This window comes from Misgurnus anguillicaudatus, chromosome 7 (genome assembly GCF_027580225.2).
Source record: "Misgurnus anguillicaudatus chromosome 7, ASM2758022v2, whole genome shotgun sequence".
NCBI classification, from domain to species: domain Eukaryota; kingdom Metazoa; phylum Chordata; class Actinopteri; order Cypriniformes; family Cobitidae; genus Misgurnus; species Misgurnus anguillicaudatus.
The window spans coordinates 21,814,116-21,834,158 of NC_073343.2; the positions used below are offsets into that span (position 1 = coordinate 21,814,116).

Sequence of the window (20,043 nt, forward strand, 5' to 3'; positions counted from 1 at the left end):
CTGCGTATGTGTGCAGATCTACGAGCTTTAAGACCCTGGGGAATGCCTGGGAGGAGTTACATAAGAGGGAACTTGCACATGAATTAAATATCTTGACATAAAACGACAAAGTACTAAATCTTACTAAATCTTTACTATGTACTATGTTTTTGGGAAACAGTCTTGACTAGGTAGTTAGTTTTTCCAAATATGCATCGTACTACTGTATGATGGTTCAGCAAAGAGTTACGTCGTTGTTTGGGAAACGGACCCCAGACCGACTTTGTCACTAGATGTCGCCCATCACTTTCAATAAGGTTGTTAGGAGGCGTTCCTAATTCTTGTTGTCCGAGAACACTAATTAACAAATGAGTAACCATCTACTGCAGTAACTGACAAAAGATGAATCACGGGAACTCCATGCTTTACTACCATTGGTAGTCACTCCTGAAAGTCGCTTATCATTTGTATAAAGTTTACGTTTTTTTAACTTTGTCACATCGCTGGACAAACCCCATCTGGTCCCTACCGGTAACTGTCGCTCGTTTTACTGGAAATCTACATTGAAAACACTTCAATGCTGTTTCATGTTGACATATGACACATACATGTATCTGCGCTAGCTGTTTTGTTGTTTAGTTTTTGAAAGTTTTTCCCTAGTTATTCTTTAACCAACAGTACAAAACAGTTTAATGTGTGTTGAGCCTGAGGGATTATATTACAAGCACATCTTTTGCATGGATGAGAGTTTGATGATGTGTGTTAATTGTAGGGTTTGATGATGAGTGATAAATGTTCTGTCTCTTGTTTTGTTCAGTGTTCAGTGTGGACTGCAGCACAGTAGAGTGTCCACCAGTGAAACCTCTCCAGTGTCCAGCTGACAGCTATGAGACTCAGGTCAGACTGACAGCAGATGGCTGCTGCACCCTTCCTACCAGGTTAGCCTGTTACCCCTGTCTCACAATCACAGTTAGCCTGTAAAAGCTGTCTCACAATCACAGTCATCCTGTTTGTGCAAATTCATGTTGCTCAGCAAGTCGAGCTTTACCCCAAGTTGCCATGACAAGGTTTGTGTACATGTACGAGTGAAATAAACAATAGTTTGCAAGGCTGTGTGTTCGAACGTGCACAGGCCGTTAGACCTGTGTCACACATAAGTCCAATTTATAGTCGTGCGTAAGGTCTACGTCCGGTGTGCAGATAGATTTGGGTGGTGACTTAATAATACCTTCTACGACTGTTCGCAATCTTGGTGTTCTCATTGATTCTACTCTTTCATTTAATGACCACATTAGTAAAGTGGTAAAGACAGCTTTTTTTCACCTACGTAATATATCTCACGTTCGACCCTCACTTAGTCAGCAGGATTCTGAAACAATAATACATGCCTTTGTCACATGCCAACTAGATTATTGTAACTCACTACTTTATGGCCTTTCTGCGAAAAATATCAAGAGATTACAATACGTTCAAAACTCTGCTGCTGGTCTGATTACACATACTAGAAAGTATGAATATATCACTCCAATCCTACATCATCTTCATTGGCTTCCCGTCTCTCTCCGTATAAACTTTAAGGTACTAATTCTGACTTACAAAGCTCTCCATAGCCTTGGCCGTACATATTTATCCAATTTACTCCAGCCTTATGCTCCAGTTCGCTGCTTACGTTCTTTTAGTGCAGGACTGTTAGTCACCCCACAGATCAATTTAGTGACTATAGCCCTATTCGGACGGGATTAGTTTTACAGGGGGACCTCCTGAGAAAATCGTGCTTCTCAGAGGTCCTCTGTGTTTTTAATCCCTTCCGAATCGGCCATGTCTGTGTTTTTTTAACATTACCTCCGTAAAAATTCCAGAGCAATTTACCCACTGTTTTTCGCCGAACTCAGAGGTCCTCTGAGAAATGTAATCCCGTGCGGATGCAAATGTCTGTGTTTGCCCGCAATATCTTTTGAAAACGCGGTTCATTTCGTGTTTTGGCCAACATGATCTGCCATAGGTTTTACTAATGCGCGTATATTCAACACATTCTCACCCCATGGCGTCAATATTTGACGCACTTGACCATGCGTCAATATGTGACGTGGAGGGTTACCTTTCGCGTTATTTTATGACGAACTGGGGACTTCAATACTATTACGTCCGTTGCATTCTCTTTCCTATTTTCTTACCATTTTCGCGTCGGTTTAGGGTTAGATTACGCGAAATTAAACAGTTGTCACCTGGCGTTGGGGTTAGAGTTAGGTACGACAGTTGTCACCTGGCGTTGGGGTTAGAGTTAGGTTTGGGTAGGGATGTCATTATGTAAATCTAACCCTAAACCGACGCGAAAATGGTAAGAAAATAGGAAAGAGAATGCAACGGACGTAATAGTATTGAAGTCCCCAGTTCGTCAAAAAATGACGTGAAAGGTAACCCTCCGCGTCACATATTGACGCATGGTCAAGTGCGTCAAATATTGACGCTATGGGGTGAGAATGGGTTGGTATATTGTATTTCCTGAGTCCCATTCATTCAGATATGAATGTTTTTTCGCATTCGGCAAAATAAAGTAATTAAATCAAGACGAGCTGAATATCATACACTGTTAAGACTAAACACTGTAATATCATTAACATTATAAGAAACTCCGTTCAAAGTTGTTCAACTCTGGAATGGTAATGTTAATTAATAAAGATATTAAATTTTATTAATCATTATTTCTTCATTTCTTTGTGTTTGTTATAAGCAGACAGTTATATAAAACACGTAGGCTAACGTTACTTTAGAAGGATTTGTATATTTTATTTTGATTTGTTAAAATTAAATTAATGAATTACATGTTCTGTCATAATTTTACATTTAGCAAAATATTTAACATTACAAACACGCGTATCCAGAGCACGTGCTACTGCAACGCCCAAATGCATGAAACAGACACTCCCATCTCTGGAATAGCCTGCATCATTTTAATCCCGTCCGAATCGTACATAAAATCACAGACGTCCTGGGGGACACATTGAAACTCAAACGTTGTTTGGAAAACTAATCCCGTCCGAATAGTGCTTATGGGAGCAAGAGCTTTTTGTGTTGTGGCTCCTAGGTTGTGGAACTCCCTTCTTCAAGATATTCGTCAAGCACCACCCTTCTCTCCTTCATATATATATTTTTTTTTATTTATTTTTTCTCTGTCCTGTACATTATTCTTGTAAGTGACTGCTAATATTGTCGACTTTCATGTTTGTATATGATTATCCTGTCATATCTTTGTAAAGCGACCTTGGGTGTTGAAAGGCGCTATATAAATAAAAATTATTATTATTATTATTATTTGTAGCGTCTGCGTAGCGTGACGTACACCTTGCCAAATTTTTAACAGCGCGTGAGTTCTACACAGACCGCAAGCGATGTGATTGGTCCACTAGAACCTCTCCCGTCAGGTAAAAAAAATGCTTTATAGGTATTTCTGTTTGCGACGGTGAGAACAATGATGGGCCAAGTTGAGGAGTGATTTAACGTCTTCTCAAAACATACACAACAAGTTGCTGTTTCTTCTTCTTTTGTGGGTTAAACTGGCCAAGGTGCCTCTTCATTCTGCTACTGTGGTCACACTGTAGATACTGCCTACCAGCGGTCTGCATGTGTGTTTGCACTTCGACGAGGACGACGACGACTCAGAAGTATAAAGTAAAATCGTTGCTTAACCTAGGCGTTGCGGCTACGCCGTAGGACCTACGCACAACTATAATGAGCCCTTTCGAGTCCTTGTTAACTTGTTACAGCTGTCTTACAATGTCAAATAGCCTCTATACCGGTCTCACAATTCTAGTTAGTAATAACAGCAATAACAGTTAGTCTATTACACTTGTCTCACAGTCCCAGTTAGCTTGCTGCACCTTTATCATACTGGCAATCCCTGTTATCCCATTATACCTCTCTCACAGATAGGTAGTATCCCAGTTAGTATAAAAGTGTGTCATGTTTCTCAGTGTTATACTTGTCTCACACTCACAAAGCTGGTTAATCCAAAATTTCTGTCTCATTCGGTCTATGAAGTTATACCTTTACACTGTTTTATACCTACAGTTCAGGTTACACATTACCCATCTTGTCTATGTTTGTCAGCACCGTATCTGTCCACAAAACAGTATTTTTCTCATGGCCTACAGCATCTCTAAATATTAATATTGTATTATTTCAGCACTGCATATAATAATAACAAAGCATCAGGAGAGATTGTTCAGTTGTTATGAATTGGGTATGACAGCCCCTCCCCACCAATCTCTCTCTCTGTTTCTCCTTCTCTCTCTCCACCACTCAGATGCGAGTGTTTGCCTGGCCTTTGCAGCTTTCCACAGTGCCCACCGGGATCTTCTCCTCAGGTTGTGTCCCGTGGTGATGGGACACCCGGGAGGTGCTGTGATGTGTTCCAGTGTGTCAATGGTAAGTTGTGTTTTCTGTGTGTGTTAATTAGTGTTTATGTGTATGTGCATTAGAGAGGTTGTCTAGTCAGTGGGCACAACCCTGCCGCTGATGTCATAGTGACTACGTTTAGCACAAGGTGATGATTATCCACAAGACACACACCCAGATACAAAAATACACACACTTTATTATATGCACACTGACACTTATCTCTCTTTTCGTCTTTGAAAAATCCAATTCTCAAGACGGAGTAAGTTTTGGTTAATTTTAGATTTTAATTTCGACTGCTGTAATAAACCATTTTCAGTAGACTGTAAGAAGCTGTTTTTCAGCTTTTGAAAGAGATTTTTTTTTCATTTTTAATCCATATTTTAATATTATTCTTATTAATATTTGCATTTGATTTGTACATTTTTTAAAGATTTCCTTAAGATTCGCACTCAAAAATTTTATTCAAAAAGGAGGATCATACACATGTTTTTCACTCAATTTATAAATTAATTGAGAATCCCAGGGAACACATTCTCGGAATGTTAGACTTAGGAGGTGTCATGAAACATTTTGATAAAAAAAGTATATGCAAAGTAAGAGTATCAAAATAAGAAGCATACAGTTACATACATCTCTTCACGTACTATTTTGCACATGATTTCAAATGACATCATACAAACCAATTTTGTTGTTTTTTCCACATTTAAGGGGAAATTTTTCATTACCGCAACGTGTCCATGACTGGATTTGGGTTCTTTGACATGGAAATATTTATAATTAAAAAATCTAAAAAATACAAAGCTTCAGTGCACGTTATACTATAAACATTAACAGTAAAGAAATACTGTGGTATTTGGTGATCATTTGTAAATGTAGAGACAATAATAAGGAATTTAAATGTGTCCAAGAAAATTTTTCTCATCCTCCGCAACAATTTTCAGTCATTGTTTAAGCCCTCAAGGAACTAACATTTTCAAAAAAAAATTTTGGAAGAGACATAATTTTTTCTCTCCAGATAAAAGTTGAAATTGTGTTTGTCATACCCAGACAACTTTTTAGTTCTCATTACCGAAACATGAGTTTGTAAATGCATATATTTAATGTAATATCATGTTGCGGTAATGAACATTTTTGATAATGATTATTTAAAAAATGTAAATAATTCTATAGGAAATATTTTTAAAATCCTCTAAAAATAATGGGTATAGTAAGTTCACACCTTAATCTTATGTGCAAAAAAATTGGCTTCAAGGGCTTTTTAAAAAAATCTGATGCTGGGCGCCTTCTAAGTCTGGATTTTTGTGAGAATCACCCATATATATATATATATATATATATATATATATATATATATATATATATATATATATATATATATATATATATATATATATATATATATATATATATATATATATATATATATATATATATATATATATATATATATATATAATTAAACGTATAGCCTACCTTCTGCACTGTAAATATCTTTGCACATTGACTTCGAAATACTCGTCCAAAATGTTCACATGTTAAAAAATAAATACAACCTCATGTTGTGTCAGTCACCTTTACACACTAGACCTTTCACACATACAGTCTTTACTGGTAAATTGTAGTTAACAGCAGAGGTGTAAAGAGTAGCTGAAAGCCATACTTGAGTAAAAGTACAGATACCTTACTGTAAAAATTACTCCACTACAGGTTACAAGTCACCAATTTAAATACGACTTGAGTAAAAGTATTAAAGTAACCCAATTTAAAAGTACTCAAGTATTTTTACTCGTACTGAATGTTGGCTCAAAGATGCACTATTCCTCAACACAAAGAGACATTGGTCCTGTACACACTGCATATTAATTCGGTTGTCACTTCACCTTTTAATGCTTAATCCTGTTCTGTACACACACAGTTCAGTAATTTACGGGACTCACAACCGCATTCTACAACCAAATTAACTCCCGCAAAATGCAGGTAGTGACAACCGAATTTACAAACACTCTGCACAGTGTGTACATAACCAAAGTAACTCAGTGAAAAGCAAGGAAATTTATATATGATGTTTTACTTCCTAATATAAAAAAAACAAATCAAACAAAATTTTACCTGGCAGAACAAACACAGATTAAACATTGTCTCAGTTTTTTGACTAAAATTTAATTAAGTTTTAGTCATATTTTTGTCATCTGAATTGATTTAGTTTTAGTCTGATTTTATTCAACTAAATGCCATGAGATTTTAGTCTAGAAATCTACATTTAATTTAATTTAATTCCATTTAATTTTAATCTAGTGTCATTGTGTACTTGAATGTGCCATGCTGAAAAATATATAGCCTAACTTTGTGATATAAACATGGTAACACTTTACAATAAGGTTCATTAGTAAACATTAGTTAGCTACATTAGTTAACATAAACTAATAATGAACTGCACTTATACAGCATTTATTAATCTTTGTTAATGTTAATTTCAACAATTTTTTGTTATTAAAACATTGTTAACATTAGTTAATGGACTCTGAACTATCATGAACAAACAATTAAGGTTAAATTTTTATTAACTAACATTAACAAAGATGAATAAATACTGTAACAAATATATTGCTCATGGTTTGTTCAAGTTAGTTAATACATTAACTAATGTTAACTAATGAACCTTGTTGTAAAGTGTTACCAAATATTCTTATAGGCCTATCCTAAAAAAGTTATAATCTAAATATTTCAATAATTCCAGTATTAGAGTCCAGTAGGTTGTTAGAGTTAATATACAGTAACAGAAATATGATAAATGCATATTAAAAACGTGAAGTTGTTCATTTGAAAGATTAATTGAAAACACATGTAGTAGACGTAACACCACTATCTCACATTAAGTGCACTACATTTTTTCAGTCATGCATCCCTCTTTACATTAAATACATACAGCATACTTGATTTAATGTGAGGACATTGAAATTGTACACTTATTATCAATCTTATAACGTACTTAAGTTACTCAGGCAATCAGTACAGGACATCGCTGGTTTATTTAGGCTTATATAGTAAGTTATATCAAGTAATGTAGCTGATAAACATCAGTATAAAACATTTGTGCTTGCCTTTGAGTTGCGGGATAACCCTCCTGCGATCGCGCTTCATTTGTCCTTTGATTGTAGCATCACAAGTTTAACAAAGGGTCCCGTGACAGAATCAAATGTGATATGCATCCATATGTTTACTCTTTATCTCTTCTCTCAGACCAGACGCGAACTTTTCTCTACAGTTTATGACATACGCAGCACGCAGATGTCCCGCTACGGTGGCTCAACGCAAGCCATTCAGCGTTTGACATCAAAGTACCGCGAGACCAGACTTCTCCATATGCATTTGATTCGCTCTCGCAGTACTTTGATTTCATACGATTGCCCTGCGTGGCGCCACATGAGGTCCCTCAGTTGTGTATGTGCGTACCTCGCGACCACAGATTCTATCCATCATCACCCTCTGACACTTTCGTCTCGTTTTTATTTGACGAATAAACAATGTAGCGAGTAACGTTAAGTGTAATTTCAAATGTAGTGGAGTAAAGAGTACAAATACCCAATCAAAAATGTAATTGAGTAGAGAGTAAAAGTTGCTTATATTTTTGATACTCAGTACAAGTACAAAGTAGCCCAAAAAATACTTAAGTACAGTAACGAAGTACATTTACCTAAGTACTTTACACCTCTGGTTAACAGGTCATGTGTGATGAAATCAGTGCTGCCAATTTACCAGTAAGAGAGGTTGTAAGATTACCTGTAATTTACTGGTAAGCACTATGTTTGAGCGAAAAATAAAGATTACCGCCATTTAGAACGGACAACATCAGACCGCGCTAATGACAGCTTCGGGCCAATCATAATGTTTTGATACAGATGACGCGTTTACCCTCGCACTGTTTACGGACGTTTCCACACACACACTACTAAAAAGTTGAGTACATTTTTTCACAAAGTTGTTTAAAACAAAACTTACCATCTATTAGCCGAATTGCCAACATCCTTAGCACCCCCTCTGTACGCTTAATGTGCAAAAAGTACTGTTGTTTAAGACACAGGTTTTGTTTGACGTCGCCTAATGCAATATTGTTTGGTCATGAGCAACTTTGCGCCAATCCGCGTTCGCCACAGATGTGAAAACAACAAAATACGGACCATTGATATGAAGTCATAACCCGCCATTGTTTACAAATACAAGACTGAGCTCGCCACGCAGCACAGATAGCCTCCGCTTTCTCACCGAATTTACCAGTATTTTGGTACTGATGTGTGTGAATGATATCTTACTGGTAAAAAGATGGCACTTCACTGCGTGTGTGAACAGCACATTTTTCTATTAACTGGTAAATTCAGTTCCAATTGTAGTTACTGGAAACTTGGTCCAATCTCATCTGGTAAGGACACAGCGTTTGACCGACAAAACAATATAAGTACACGTTTGTGTATGGAAGGAAGATATGTCTTCTCAGTGACAAAGATCAGACAAAATGATAACAGTACATGTCTACAATGTCCACACATAAACACACATCCTCAACACCAAAAACTGACAAACAAAACCTGTGCCGAGTGGAGAGGAAGAGGGGGCTTAACCCAACAGTCGCCTTGTGCAGGTGGCGGAGATCTTTCTCAGATGAAGTGACTACAGGGGACAGGTGGAACGAACCACAGGAAATTTGCACAAAATCAAAGCTGAAACATCACCGTTGCACCACGCCGCATGTCACACGTTTGGCCTTTCTCATTTTCACACATAGACAAACACAGACAGGGAGACAATAGAAGTCAGGCACCATCCAAACACAAAAGCTCAAGTGTGACGGTCTAAATAAAAGTACTGTACGTGAAAAATTCCACTTCCTTTCTATTTGTTTATTCCTTCCTGGTTCTCCTACAGCCAGACCTTGGGCACACAATACATGAAAGGCATAGAAACAGAGAGAAAGCGAGCGCTGCCCAAGGACTCGGTTTTTCCCTTATTTGTCATTTGGGAGTCGCTCTCGTTTCAAGCACGTATGTATATAAACAAGGTGGCGCAAATAGCGGCGAGGCACGAGAAGCCAGGTTGTGTGTTATCTTCACGGCGGGCGGTGAAATTAGCCTTAGGCTGATTTGAGAACAAAGCGTAGAGGCCAGAGACGGACGCAGAGCATCAAAGCCCCAAACAGGAATACAGGCTAATTGAACATCTGGCCACCGGTGGTTGTGTACAATGCGGAGCCTGATCTAATATTGCACAGCCGATGTGGCCGAGGAGGGGGGAATGTGAAGAAGCTAACAAAAAGGGAATGAATTTAACCTCGAGGATGCACAAAGACTTATTAATATGCAGCGTTCGCACGGACGTCATCAGATTGACCTTCTCAACACTTTCTCGTGGCGTGAACAAATTGACACTACATAAGAGTGTGTCACACAAGGATGCAATGAAACAACATGTGGTCACATCGCCACTTGCAACAATCTGTGGAACAGACAGCTGCCATTTATTTTTGGTAACACCTTAAATTGCTTTACATAATGCTGGCCTGTTGGACACAGTCTATATATTTAACTGAAAGGGTTGATTCTCATTTCTGTTTTGTGCAAATTCATCATTCAACATCATTGCTAAATATTTTCTGCATTAAATTTCTAAAGACACTCAAAAACTCAAATCGGGCAACCAATCACATCAACACAGTTGAGGACGTGGATCAGGCACTCCAAGTCATAGATCCATAGCCTCGGTTCTGAAGCACTGCTGTACGTGCAACTCAAGATGCATTGTAAATCGATCAGCTACGCGTCTGGCATCTATGTACATATATATCTATGGTCTGAATATACAGTGGCAAGAAAAAGTATGCTAACCCTAAGGAACCATAAACTGGTTTTCTACTGTGATTTGCCATAAAATATGATTGATCCTCATCTAGGTCACAACAATAGACATAACACAATGTGTATAAGATGACAACACACAAATAATTCTAGTGTCTTGTGTCTTTTTTGAAAACCCATTAAACATTCACAGTGCTGGAGGAAAATGTAAGTGAACCCTTGGATTTAATAGCTTGTTGGACCTTCTTTGGCAGTAATTACTTTAAGAAAGCGCTTTCAATTCCCCAGAATCAGACCTGCACATCGGTCGGAAGAAATTTTTGCACATTCCCCTTTACAAAACCGGTTTAACTCAGACACATTTGTAGGATGTCTGGTGTGAACCACTTTCGAGGTCATTCCACAGGGGAAGGTCTGGGGTTTGACTAGGCCACTCCAAATGGCACATTTTGTTTTTCTTAAGCCAGTCTGTGTTGGATTTAGTTCAATGCTTAAGGTCATTGTCCTGCTGCATCAACCAACTTCTACTGAGCTTCAACTGGTGGACAGCCACACTGGTATTATCCTGTTGGATATTTTGTTAAACTTGGGAATTCATTTTCCCCTCGATGATGGCAAGTGATCCAGGCCCTGAGGCAGCAAAGCATGCCCAAATCATGATGTTCCCTCCACCATACTTCACTGTTGGGATGATGTTTTGATAATGGTAAGATGTGCCCTTTTTGCGCCATCGTATTTTTCACAAACAGTTAAACTTTTGTTTCATCAGTCCATAAAAGAGCCAAGGTGCTCTTGTGCAAACTTCAGGCTCACAGCAATGTTTTTTGGGAGATCAGCGGCTTCCTCCGTGGTGTTCTGTCGTAGACACCGTGACTGAATTCGACTCGTGATCGTTATATCAACACAAAGGTAAGAAGTCCCATTTATATTTGGCATGTTGTCATCTGGACTTCTGTCACAAAATACTACATTTATGATGCTAGAGCATCTGTATCTCAAAACAGAGACCATACACTGATGCTAAACCCGTAGACCTTTTAAACGATGTATAGTAATGTTAATATTATTCATGTTTGTAGACAGTAGCAGGCTATATAGATATTGTTAGCAGCGTTAAAAAAAACTGACCTCATCCCGCCCACAAATTAGTGTGCGTCGAGTTAAAACAAGAAAAAGCTATATTAAAATAAGAATCTTGTTTTTTCTTTTGAATTACATTATTATTCTTGCCACACTGGCAAACAGCCTTGCTGTGTTTTTAACAAAATTTGTTCGATTACTTTGAAAAACTAAAAATCTTGCTTCATGAATAAACATATTTTAAAGTCTCCCTGGAGTCAAGAATTTTATCATTTAAAACGCATCTTTGAGCATCATAATAGCATATATAAGAATGTTAGTTTGACCAGTCACAGTACTATCTTCATGCTTGAATGTAACTCTACACCCTTGCATCATTTAGTTTACACAGAGCTATGAATATAGCTTCGCACCACCTTGGACCATAGATATATATGTAAATAGATCAGACATAGATATATATATAGGCTAGATGTGTTACGTTGGAGTCTCTTACGTCATCACCTGGCGGCCATCTCACCTCAGACAACTCGCTCACTTTAATGCGTTTAATGGTGCAGGTACTTTTAAATGACCATAACTTGTTAATTTTTCTACCAATTTTAAAACGGTTTGGTTTCTTACAAATATTATGAATGTGGCTATAATCCTGCTTTACCATGTTTCATGCCATTTTTTTAGCATAAGTATGCAGTGATATAGGTACATCTTTGACGTTTATAACAAATCAAACTCTTTGAAAATCTGTAAAAAATTAAGCAAGTTATGGTCATTTAAAAGTACTTGCACCATTAAAACTCAATGCTACGAGTGAGCGAGCGCCCTGTGGTAAGATGGCCGCCAAATGTGGACGCTCCACTCAATTGACCAGCAGCGCGGGCGAGACATGTAGCCTTTATACATCTCAATGGTTTCAGACACATAACTATAAAGTTCAGTTTCACACAATGCATACGCTAACTCCGCGTTTGCAGCACTAATCTTTATCATTTGAGCACTGGGTCTATGAGGCATCCAAACATAATATCTATAACTCGAACTACTGATGCACGCGTGGGTTGATATGATTGGTTACATGTTTGTGACGATGGAAACCAAGGCGATTTTAAACCAATGGAATTAAACTGTCTGTAATTTTATGAAGAAAATACTCAGCAATTGTGTTAAATGATGAATTTGCCCTAGGCTTGTCTTAAAACATATTAAAGACACCACATAGACATATAAACAACAATAAAAACCTGATTGTATTGGAAAACAGTTAAATGAGTTAGAAAAGTATTTTTGCTGTGTATTTTCTGCCACTCATAATAGACCAAGCAAATGCATTTGTTAAAGGAATATGTGTCTGAATATGTGAATGAAAACTATGTTTTTATTTTTTCAGCCTTACGTTGTTCCAAAACTGTATGACTTTTAAGAAAGTCAAGTATGGTTTGGAAAGACATAAGGAGAGCTGCAAGAAATTTCTTTTTTGAGTAAGGCATTCCTTTTAGGGAATTTGTTTGTTTTCGTCTGTGATGTTTTACACTTATTTAAATGAAAGTGTTTGGCATTGACTGTGTTTACTTAAAATAGCAGCTTTGTTTCGCATGTCACATTGATTGTTGACAGCAAAACTCCACCGTTTGGTCCGTAAAACTACAATGTGTTTATCGACAAGTTGTTTGACTGCAGTTAAATGGGAGCGACTCGGTAGATTTGGTTTGTCATTAGGGGTATTTTTGGTTCCCTGATTAGCTTTGTGCGTCTTCACACATGAACTGGTGCACCTGTCACTCCCTATTCATACAGCCCCACTGCTACAAGACCCATCATTAAACTAATGTTTACCCAGAGAGGGGTTGTCATGGAGAAGAACATGATTGGCGGTTTGTGCGAGCTGTTCAGCCTAGAGACCGAAGCCGCTGTAATAGAGGTTATAAGCCTTGTGCCACAGTTTTGTTCGAAGAAGTTCGATTCTGCTTTTAGCATTAGAAGTTAATTTGCAAATACTAGCTAGTTGTCCAAATGCCTAAAATGACATATGGAAATCGAGGACTTTATTTTAGAAGAAATACATGAATTTGGACACGTCACTCTTGAGTGCTTAAACTGCTGCTCGTTCTTCCGAGATTATGTGCCTGAAAACCACATATTTCTAGGCTTAGCCGGTTAAGTGACATAACGTTTTAAGAGTTTAGCTCAGTAGAAGCATTTATTTTTTTCTCCTGTCTGTGTTTCTTTTTTTAGTGAAAGCGATGTCGGACAGGAAAGTGATATTAAGGTAGGGCTAGAATAGGAGTCACCGAGGGGCCATACACATTACATGATTGACAGGGCCCCGTAGGCACAATGCTCTCTCTTTTATACTCGCCTGTTATTTATGTCTGCTCCAACACAGTGGCCACTATCGTTCACAGATAAAGAATGGAAAACATGCACACAAAGGCGCCGTTTTGTTTTTTTAGTGTTTTGTTTTTCGACAACTTGATTTGCAGGTGTTGTGCCGTGGTTGTGATTTGCATGTCCGAGCAGTGCTGGGTCTTGGCAATGTGAGGCGCAACTGTGGAGCGGCGCGTTATCACATTATTTAGTCTGTCTCCCAGCAGCTGCAGCCAAAACAAGCTGGCCTCCAGCATAAGGGAGGGCTAGAAAACACTGGGAGGCAACTTCTGTTGGCCTGTAGGAAAGGAAGAGAAAGAAAATGCTAGTGCTTGAGACCTTCCAGACAGGCTTCCTCCACCACTGGAAAAAAAATCACCTGAAGCATTTGAAAGGATGGGAATCATAATCTCCTAACCCTTCAAATTCTATTTCTCCTTCATGCTTCAGAGTGTTTTCTTTCATTTCATGGTTGAAACTAGATGCTCGTGTCGTACAAGACTGTAGATTGTACTGTAGATAGGGTGTAGGTGTTTCTTTCAATATCGGCTCTTTGGCCCAGCAGGATGGAATTTACTTTTTAAATTTAAAACTAAACTAAGACTACGACTTTTTAGTCTTTAAGTTTAATCAACAAAAAACTCATAATAGTCCACTTTCATAAAAAAATCCAATAACTTACCCCCATGTCATCCAATATGTTTATATATTTGTTCAACGAGAAGATATACTTTTTTTTTGAGGAAAACATTCCAGGATTTTACTCCATGTAGTGGAGTTTTGTGGACCTTAGCAGAAACACACCTAAAGGATTATTAGGAATACCTGTTCAATTTCTCATTAATGCAATTATCTAATCAACCAATCACATGGCAGTTGCTTCAATGCATTTAGGGGTGTGGTCCTGGTGGAGACAATCTCTTGAACTCCAAACTGAATGTCAGAATGGGAAAGAAAGGTGATTTAAGCAATTTTGGGCGTGGTTGTTGGTGCTAGACGGGGCTGGTCTCAGTATTTCACAATCTGCTCAGTTACTGGGATTGTAACGCACAACCCTTTCTAGGGTTTACAAAGAATGGTGTAAAAGGGAAAAACATCCAGTATGCGGCAGTCCTGTGGGCAAAAATGCCTTGTTGATGCTAGAGGTCAGAGGAGAATAGGCCGACTGATTCAAGCTGATAGAAGAGCAACTTTGACTAAAATAACCACTCGTTACAACTGAGGTATGCAGCAAAGCATTTGTGAAGCCACAACACGTACAACCTTGAGGCGGATTGGCTACAACAGCAGAAGAACCCACCGGGTACCACTCATCTCCACTACAAATAGGAAAAAGAGGCTACAATTTGCACAAGCTCACCAAAATTGGACAGTTGAAGACTGGAAAAATTTTGCCTGGTCTGATGAGTCTTGATTTCTGTTGAGACATTCAGATGGTAGAGTCAGAATGTGGCGTAAACAGAATGAGAACATGGATTCATCATGCCTTGTTACCACTGTGCAGGCTAGTGGTGGTGGTGTAATGGTGTGGGGGATGTTTTCTTCGCACACTTTTGGCCCCTTAGTGCCAATTGGGCATTGTTTAAATGCCACGGCCTACCTGAGCATTGTTTCTGACCATGTCCATCCCTTTATGACCAGCATGTAATCATCCTCTGATAGCTACTTCCAGCAGGATAATGCACCATGTCACAAAGCTCGAATCATTTCAAATTGGTTTCTTGAACATGACAATGAGTTCACTATACTAAAAATGGCCCCCACAGTTACCATATCTCAACCCAAAAGAGCATCTTTGGGATGTGGTGGAACTTGAGCTTCGTGCCCTGGATGTGCATCCCACAAATCTCCATCAACTGCAAGATGCTATCCTATCAATATGGGCCAACATTTCTAAAGAATGCTTTCAGCACTTTATTGAATCAATGCCACATTTTTTTTCTTCTTTAAACTTGTCGTCTTGCACTAGCAGTGTGACATGCCAGCACAACCTTACGTTTTACGTAATCATGTCGGAAGGTCACGCTTTAAATATGAAACGCAAACTGGCGGACAACTTTAAACAATAAACTGACACAAAGACATTAATTAGTATCATTCTACATACAACAAGGTCGGAACAGTTCTCTTTCTCCATACTTGTAAACACTAGAGTGGTAGTTTCGCATACGCCATGTGTGACCTTTGATTATGTAATATGTAAGGTCACACAGCTAGTGCAAGACAAGAAGTTTTTGGTGAAAATTATTATTGTTTTGCTAGATAAGACCCTTGTGCCTTAGTTGGGATCGTTTGGAGCCGTTTGATGCTGCGTTGAAACTGCAATTTTAAACTGCTTTGAAACTGTAAACCATTGAGGTCTACTAAAGTCCACTATATGGAGAAAAGTCCTGAAATGTTTTCTTCAAAAAACTTTATTTATTCTCGACTGAACAAAGAAAGACACATCTTGGATGATATTGTGGTAAGTAAATTATCAGAATTTTTTTATGAAAGTGGAATATTCCCTTTAAATCTGCAATCTATGTTGCTATAAATTATTTAAAAAAAAAAGGTTAAATTAGCTTAATATATTTTAACTTTATTTTTATAATTTATAGCAACTCCTCACTGGTCATGAAAGTGGAAATAAATTTTAATTTTAAAATTTAAGTGCAACAAGAAATTTTTACAATGCAAAAATAATGATTATGACGTGGTATGGGGATATACTCCCATGTTTACTATGCAAAGCTTTCTGCCCAGTCCACCCAGATGTTTTATGGAGAGAGTTTATGTGTGGTTTTCCATTAAAAAAAAAACATCACCCTTAGCTCCTCTAATAATGAGTTACAGGGTGGAAATTGGTCATGTAAAACTAAATTATGGCTATTTTGGGTGCATTAAACCTTTACTATCAATAAAAGTGGCTTTGTGGCTAAAACATAAAATACTATGACAAAAGTATGCAATTTAAAGACACAGAGACTCTCGGTGTGGTGCCTGTAACGCCACATGCGCACACCAGACTGTGTTAAATCTCAAAACACAGACCTTAAGTGAGAAAAATATGTTTAAGTTGAACTTTGTGACTAAAGGCGTGAGATTATGCAAATTCTCAGCATTTAGGTTCTGAACTGTAATAGATTATTATTTGCCCTTCGGTGCTCTGTGAACTGTAAGACCATAAGAAAAGTGAAGGTGTTTTATGCACCAGATGGAGAATTTTACTGCTCTTCACAAAGCAGTCAAACACTTAGTGTTAGATATATATGGGCTTTTACTTCTCTTCCTTTATCTTTTGGGTAAAGGATAGACTCTCTGTGGATATGTGTGTGTGTAATTTGTCTGTTTTCAGCAATTCATGAGAGAGCACGTGTAATAGCTACTCTCAATTTGTGTCATCGCTGTTCGCCCATATAGATGTTTTAAAGGCTGGGCAGGTATATAGATTACATAGTTGACTTTTGCCACTTACTTCATTTCACAAAGACTCTACTAGTGCAGTCATGCTCTCGAACAATTCAGGTGGGACCAGTTAACAGCTGTTGGCCTCAAGACCTCAGAGGGGAGTCGACCCGTTGGATCAGTCAGGAAGCATAGAAAACTAGGCTTTGGCGTCTCTGGGTAGTGTTTCCATGGTTACCAACCTCTTTCATTAATTTAAACCGAGGTGTGGTGGCTCAAGAAGAGAGAGAATCTACTGGGTGGTTTTGTATTTGGTAATGCTCGTACGCAATGCTCTTAAGTTGGTGAAATCATTAGCTTATGGGCCACACAGAATCGGCAAGCCTGTGCTGATTTTAAAGGGAGTTCTGCAGATTAGATTTAAACGAGCGTTAAATGGGTTAATTTGTAAGTATTGTCTACAGTTGAGGTCATATGTTTGCATATTACTTGCAAAATATGCAACATATTTCACACAACATATAGACCACACAACACAAGATAATAACTGAATTTACAAAAATACACGTTTACACTTAAATCTCAATACTGTATGATGTTTTCTTTACAATCAACATTTTGGTGTTTTAAAGGGAATGGCAGATGATTGGTTTAGTGCATGTTACGCCCAAAACACACCCTTACTCATTAAAGGGGACATATCATGAAAATCTGACTTTCTCCATCTTTAAGTGCTATAATTGGTTCCCCAGTGCTTGTTTCAACTTAGAATATGTGAAAAAGATCAACCCAGTAACTTAGTTTTGGTAAACCATTCTCTGCAAGCATGTGAAAATATAAGTAATTGTAATTTGGCTCCCCCTGTGATGTCAGAAGGGGATAATACCGACCCTTAATCTGCACTATCCAACCACAACACTGCCATTTAGTGCATGCTATAATGAATATCTAAATTGTATATTGAGCTAAAACTTCACATGTACTCTGGGGACACCTAAGATTTATTTTACATCTTGTGAAATGTCCCCTTTAAGAGAATAGGTGCGCCTAATGCCGACTGTTTTTACGCCGTTACACTATCAAAAGTAAATTGGTACACACCCTAAGTGCACCTACGCCATGCTCTTCAGACCCATATCATTAAAATAGGGCCCCACCGACTTTCTATTGCCACTGCTTCACTGGTGTGTGAAGTCCATTTTAAAGGTGTTTTTCAATTTTTTTGTCCTGAATTTAATTATAACCTGCAACAGTCAGTTGGCAAAATCATTAGTGGTGTTGGATTCCTGCCTTTGGGCCCAGTGGGTTGTCAGTCATGGCACTGTGTCTGTGCCCCTTGGCGAAATTGTTCACAGTATCATTCAGACTCAACTGTGTTTCAATTAAGACTTGGGGAAAACCGGTGCAGATATCAGTTATAAACTTACCGGGTCACTATTCATGCATATACATTTATGCATAAAATCTAGGGTGACCATACGTGCCATTCTTCCCGGACGCGTCCTGGCCAGGATTTCGGTGCGTCTTCTGGAAGTCGTATTTGTTGACTGCATACGCCATTCAGTTAAAAACATAAGACATACAATCGTGGTTTCATTCTTACCTTAAAATATAACGGTTGCTTTATAATAATAATTATAATCCTCTATGACGTATGCGGTCCACAAATACGACTACTGGAAGACGCACCCGAAATCAAACGTATGGTCACCCTAATAAAATCTATGCTAAAAAAAGTTTGTGCTTAGATTTTTTTAAATGTAAAAAAGCCAGCTTAACCACTAAAAACTGTAAACTTCTGGTTTCTCTCGCTCTCTCTTTCATGGGAAAGTTTGTATCAAAACCTTTTCTGCACACCCAAATTGAAATGCTTGTACATGACAACTATGTATACTATCTTATAGATAGAATTTCTTGCCCAATTAAAACTGCTTGTTTGGGCTGGTTTAACAGCATGTGTAACAGCAAGAAAAATTGGGGGTCATGCCATCCTGGCACAACCCAGACCATCTAAAGTTTTTACAAAAGGTTAAATCAGCATTTTTTCCATTACAGAACCATTATAGTATTACAGCTGTGAAAAGACATTACGAATATTAAACAGAACACATTCAAGTTCAAATCCCAACCCCTAATGCCAGAGGATTTCGGAATAAGTCCAAAGTCAAAGCTTTTCCCATAAAACTACGAAGGAATTCGCTACAGTTGGGTAATGCGTCGTGATGAGTAAAGTCACCAAATCAAGGCAGCCAGGAGGTTGAGAAAGAAGCCACCAGCTCATGCCTAAAAACTTTGCATATTTGTTAAAACATCCTGCTTGTGGTAAAAGAGGGATAAACTCTGAAGACACCAGCTTTCTGTGTGCCCGAGCCACCTGTTTACACAGCAGCACATATGATTTGCCCTTCAAAACCAGAAATGCGTCAGGAAACACTCTCTATAGTTTTTCTTTACTCGTAAGGCATATCAACCAACAAAGCAAATGGGGCATGCTCTCTGTTCTCCAACAAGTCTCTTGTTGCATCCAGGCAGCTCAGGTCAGGCTTTATCTTGAAAACAAATGAGATTCAACAGACGGGGTTTAAAGCTGGGGTTTTACATAAACCCTGACAATCAATGAGACCAAACAAAGAAAGTGCATGCCCCTATGCTCACATGGGGTTACGTGCCCGGGTCACATCTAATAGGCTCTAAATGCTAAAATTAAATGTGATATGGACACTTATCTCATTTTTAAAGAATTGGACCAGCACACCGAACATCTGTGAAGGTCAAGATGCTGACGTAACTATCACTCACGCCCCTGCTAATGATTCACCAATGCCACATCACGTCACCGAGCCCTGGCCGCACCGTATCGCCTGTGGCTCATTAGAAACACTCCCATTAATCATTAACATGTGATTAAGATGTGTGTTTATGCAATTAGGAACCAAAAGTTATTATGGTCCAGATTGGAGTTAAACGTGGCATCTCCAAAGTGTAGCTC

The 20,043-nt window shown here is 38.2% G+C and overlaps 1 protein-coding gene across 1 annotated transcript in view; it reads left to right on the forward strand.

The window, feature by feature from the left end:
* Positions 1-20,043, forward strand: part of LOC129417003 (cysteine-rich motor neuron 1 protein) — a 134,342-nt gene that overhangs the window by 71,994 nt on the left and 42,305 nt on the right. Inside the window, 2 exon segments of the mRNA XM_073869573.1 lie at positions 797-917; positions 4,283-4,404. Coding sequence (XP_073725674.1) covers positions 797-917; positions 4,283-4,404 — 243 coding nt within the window.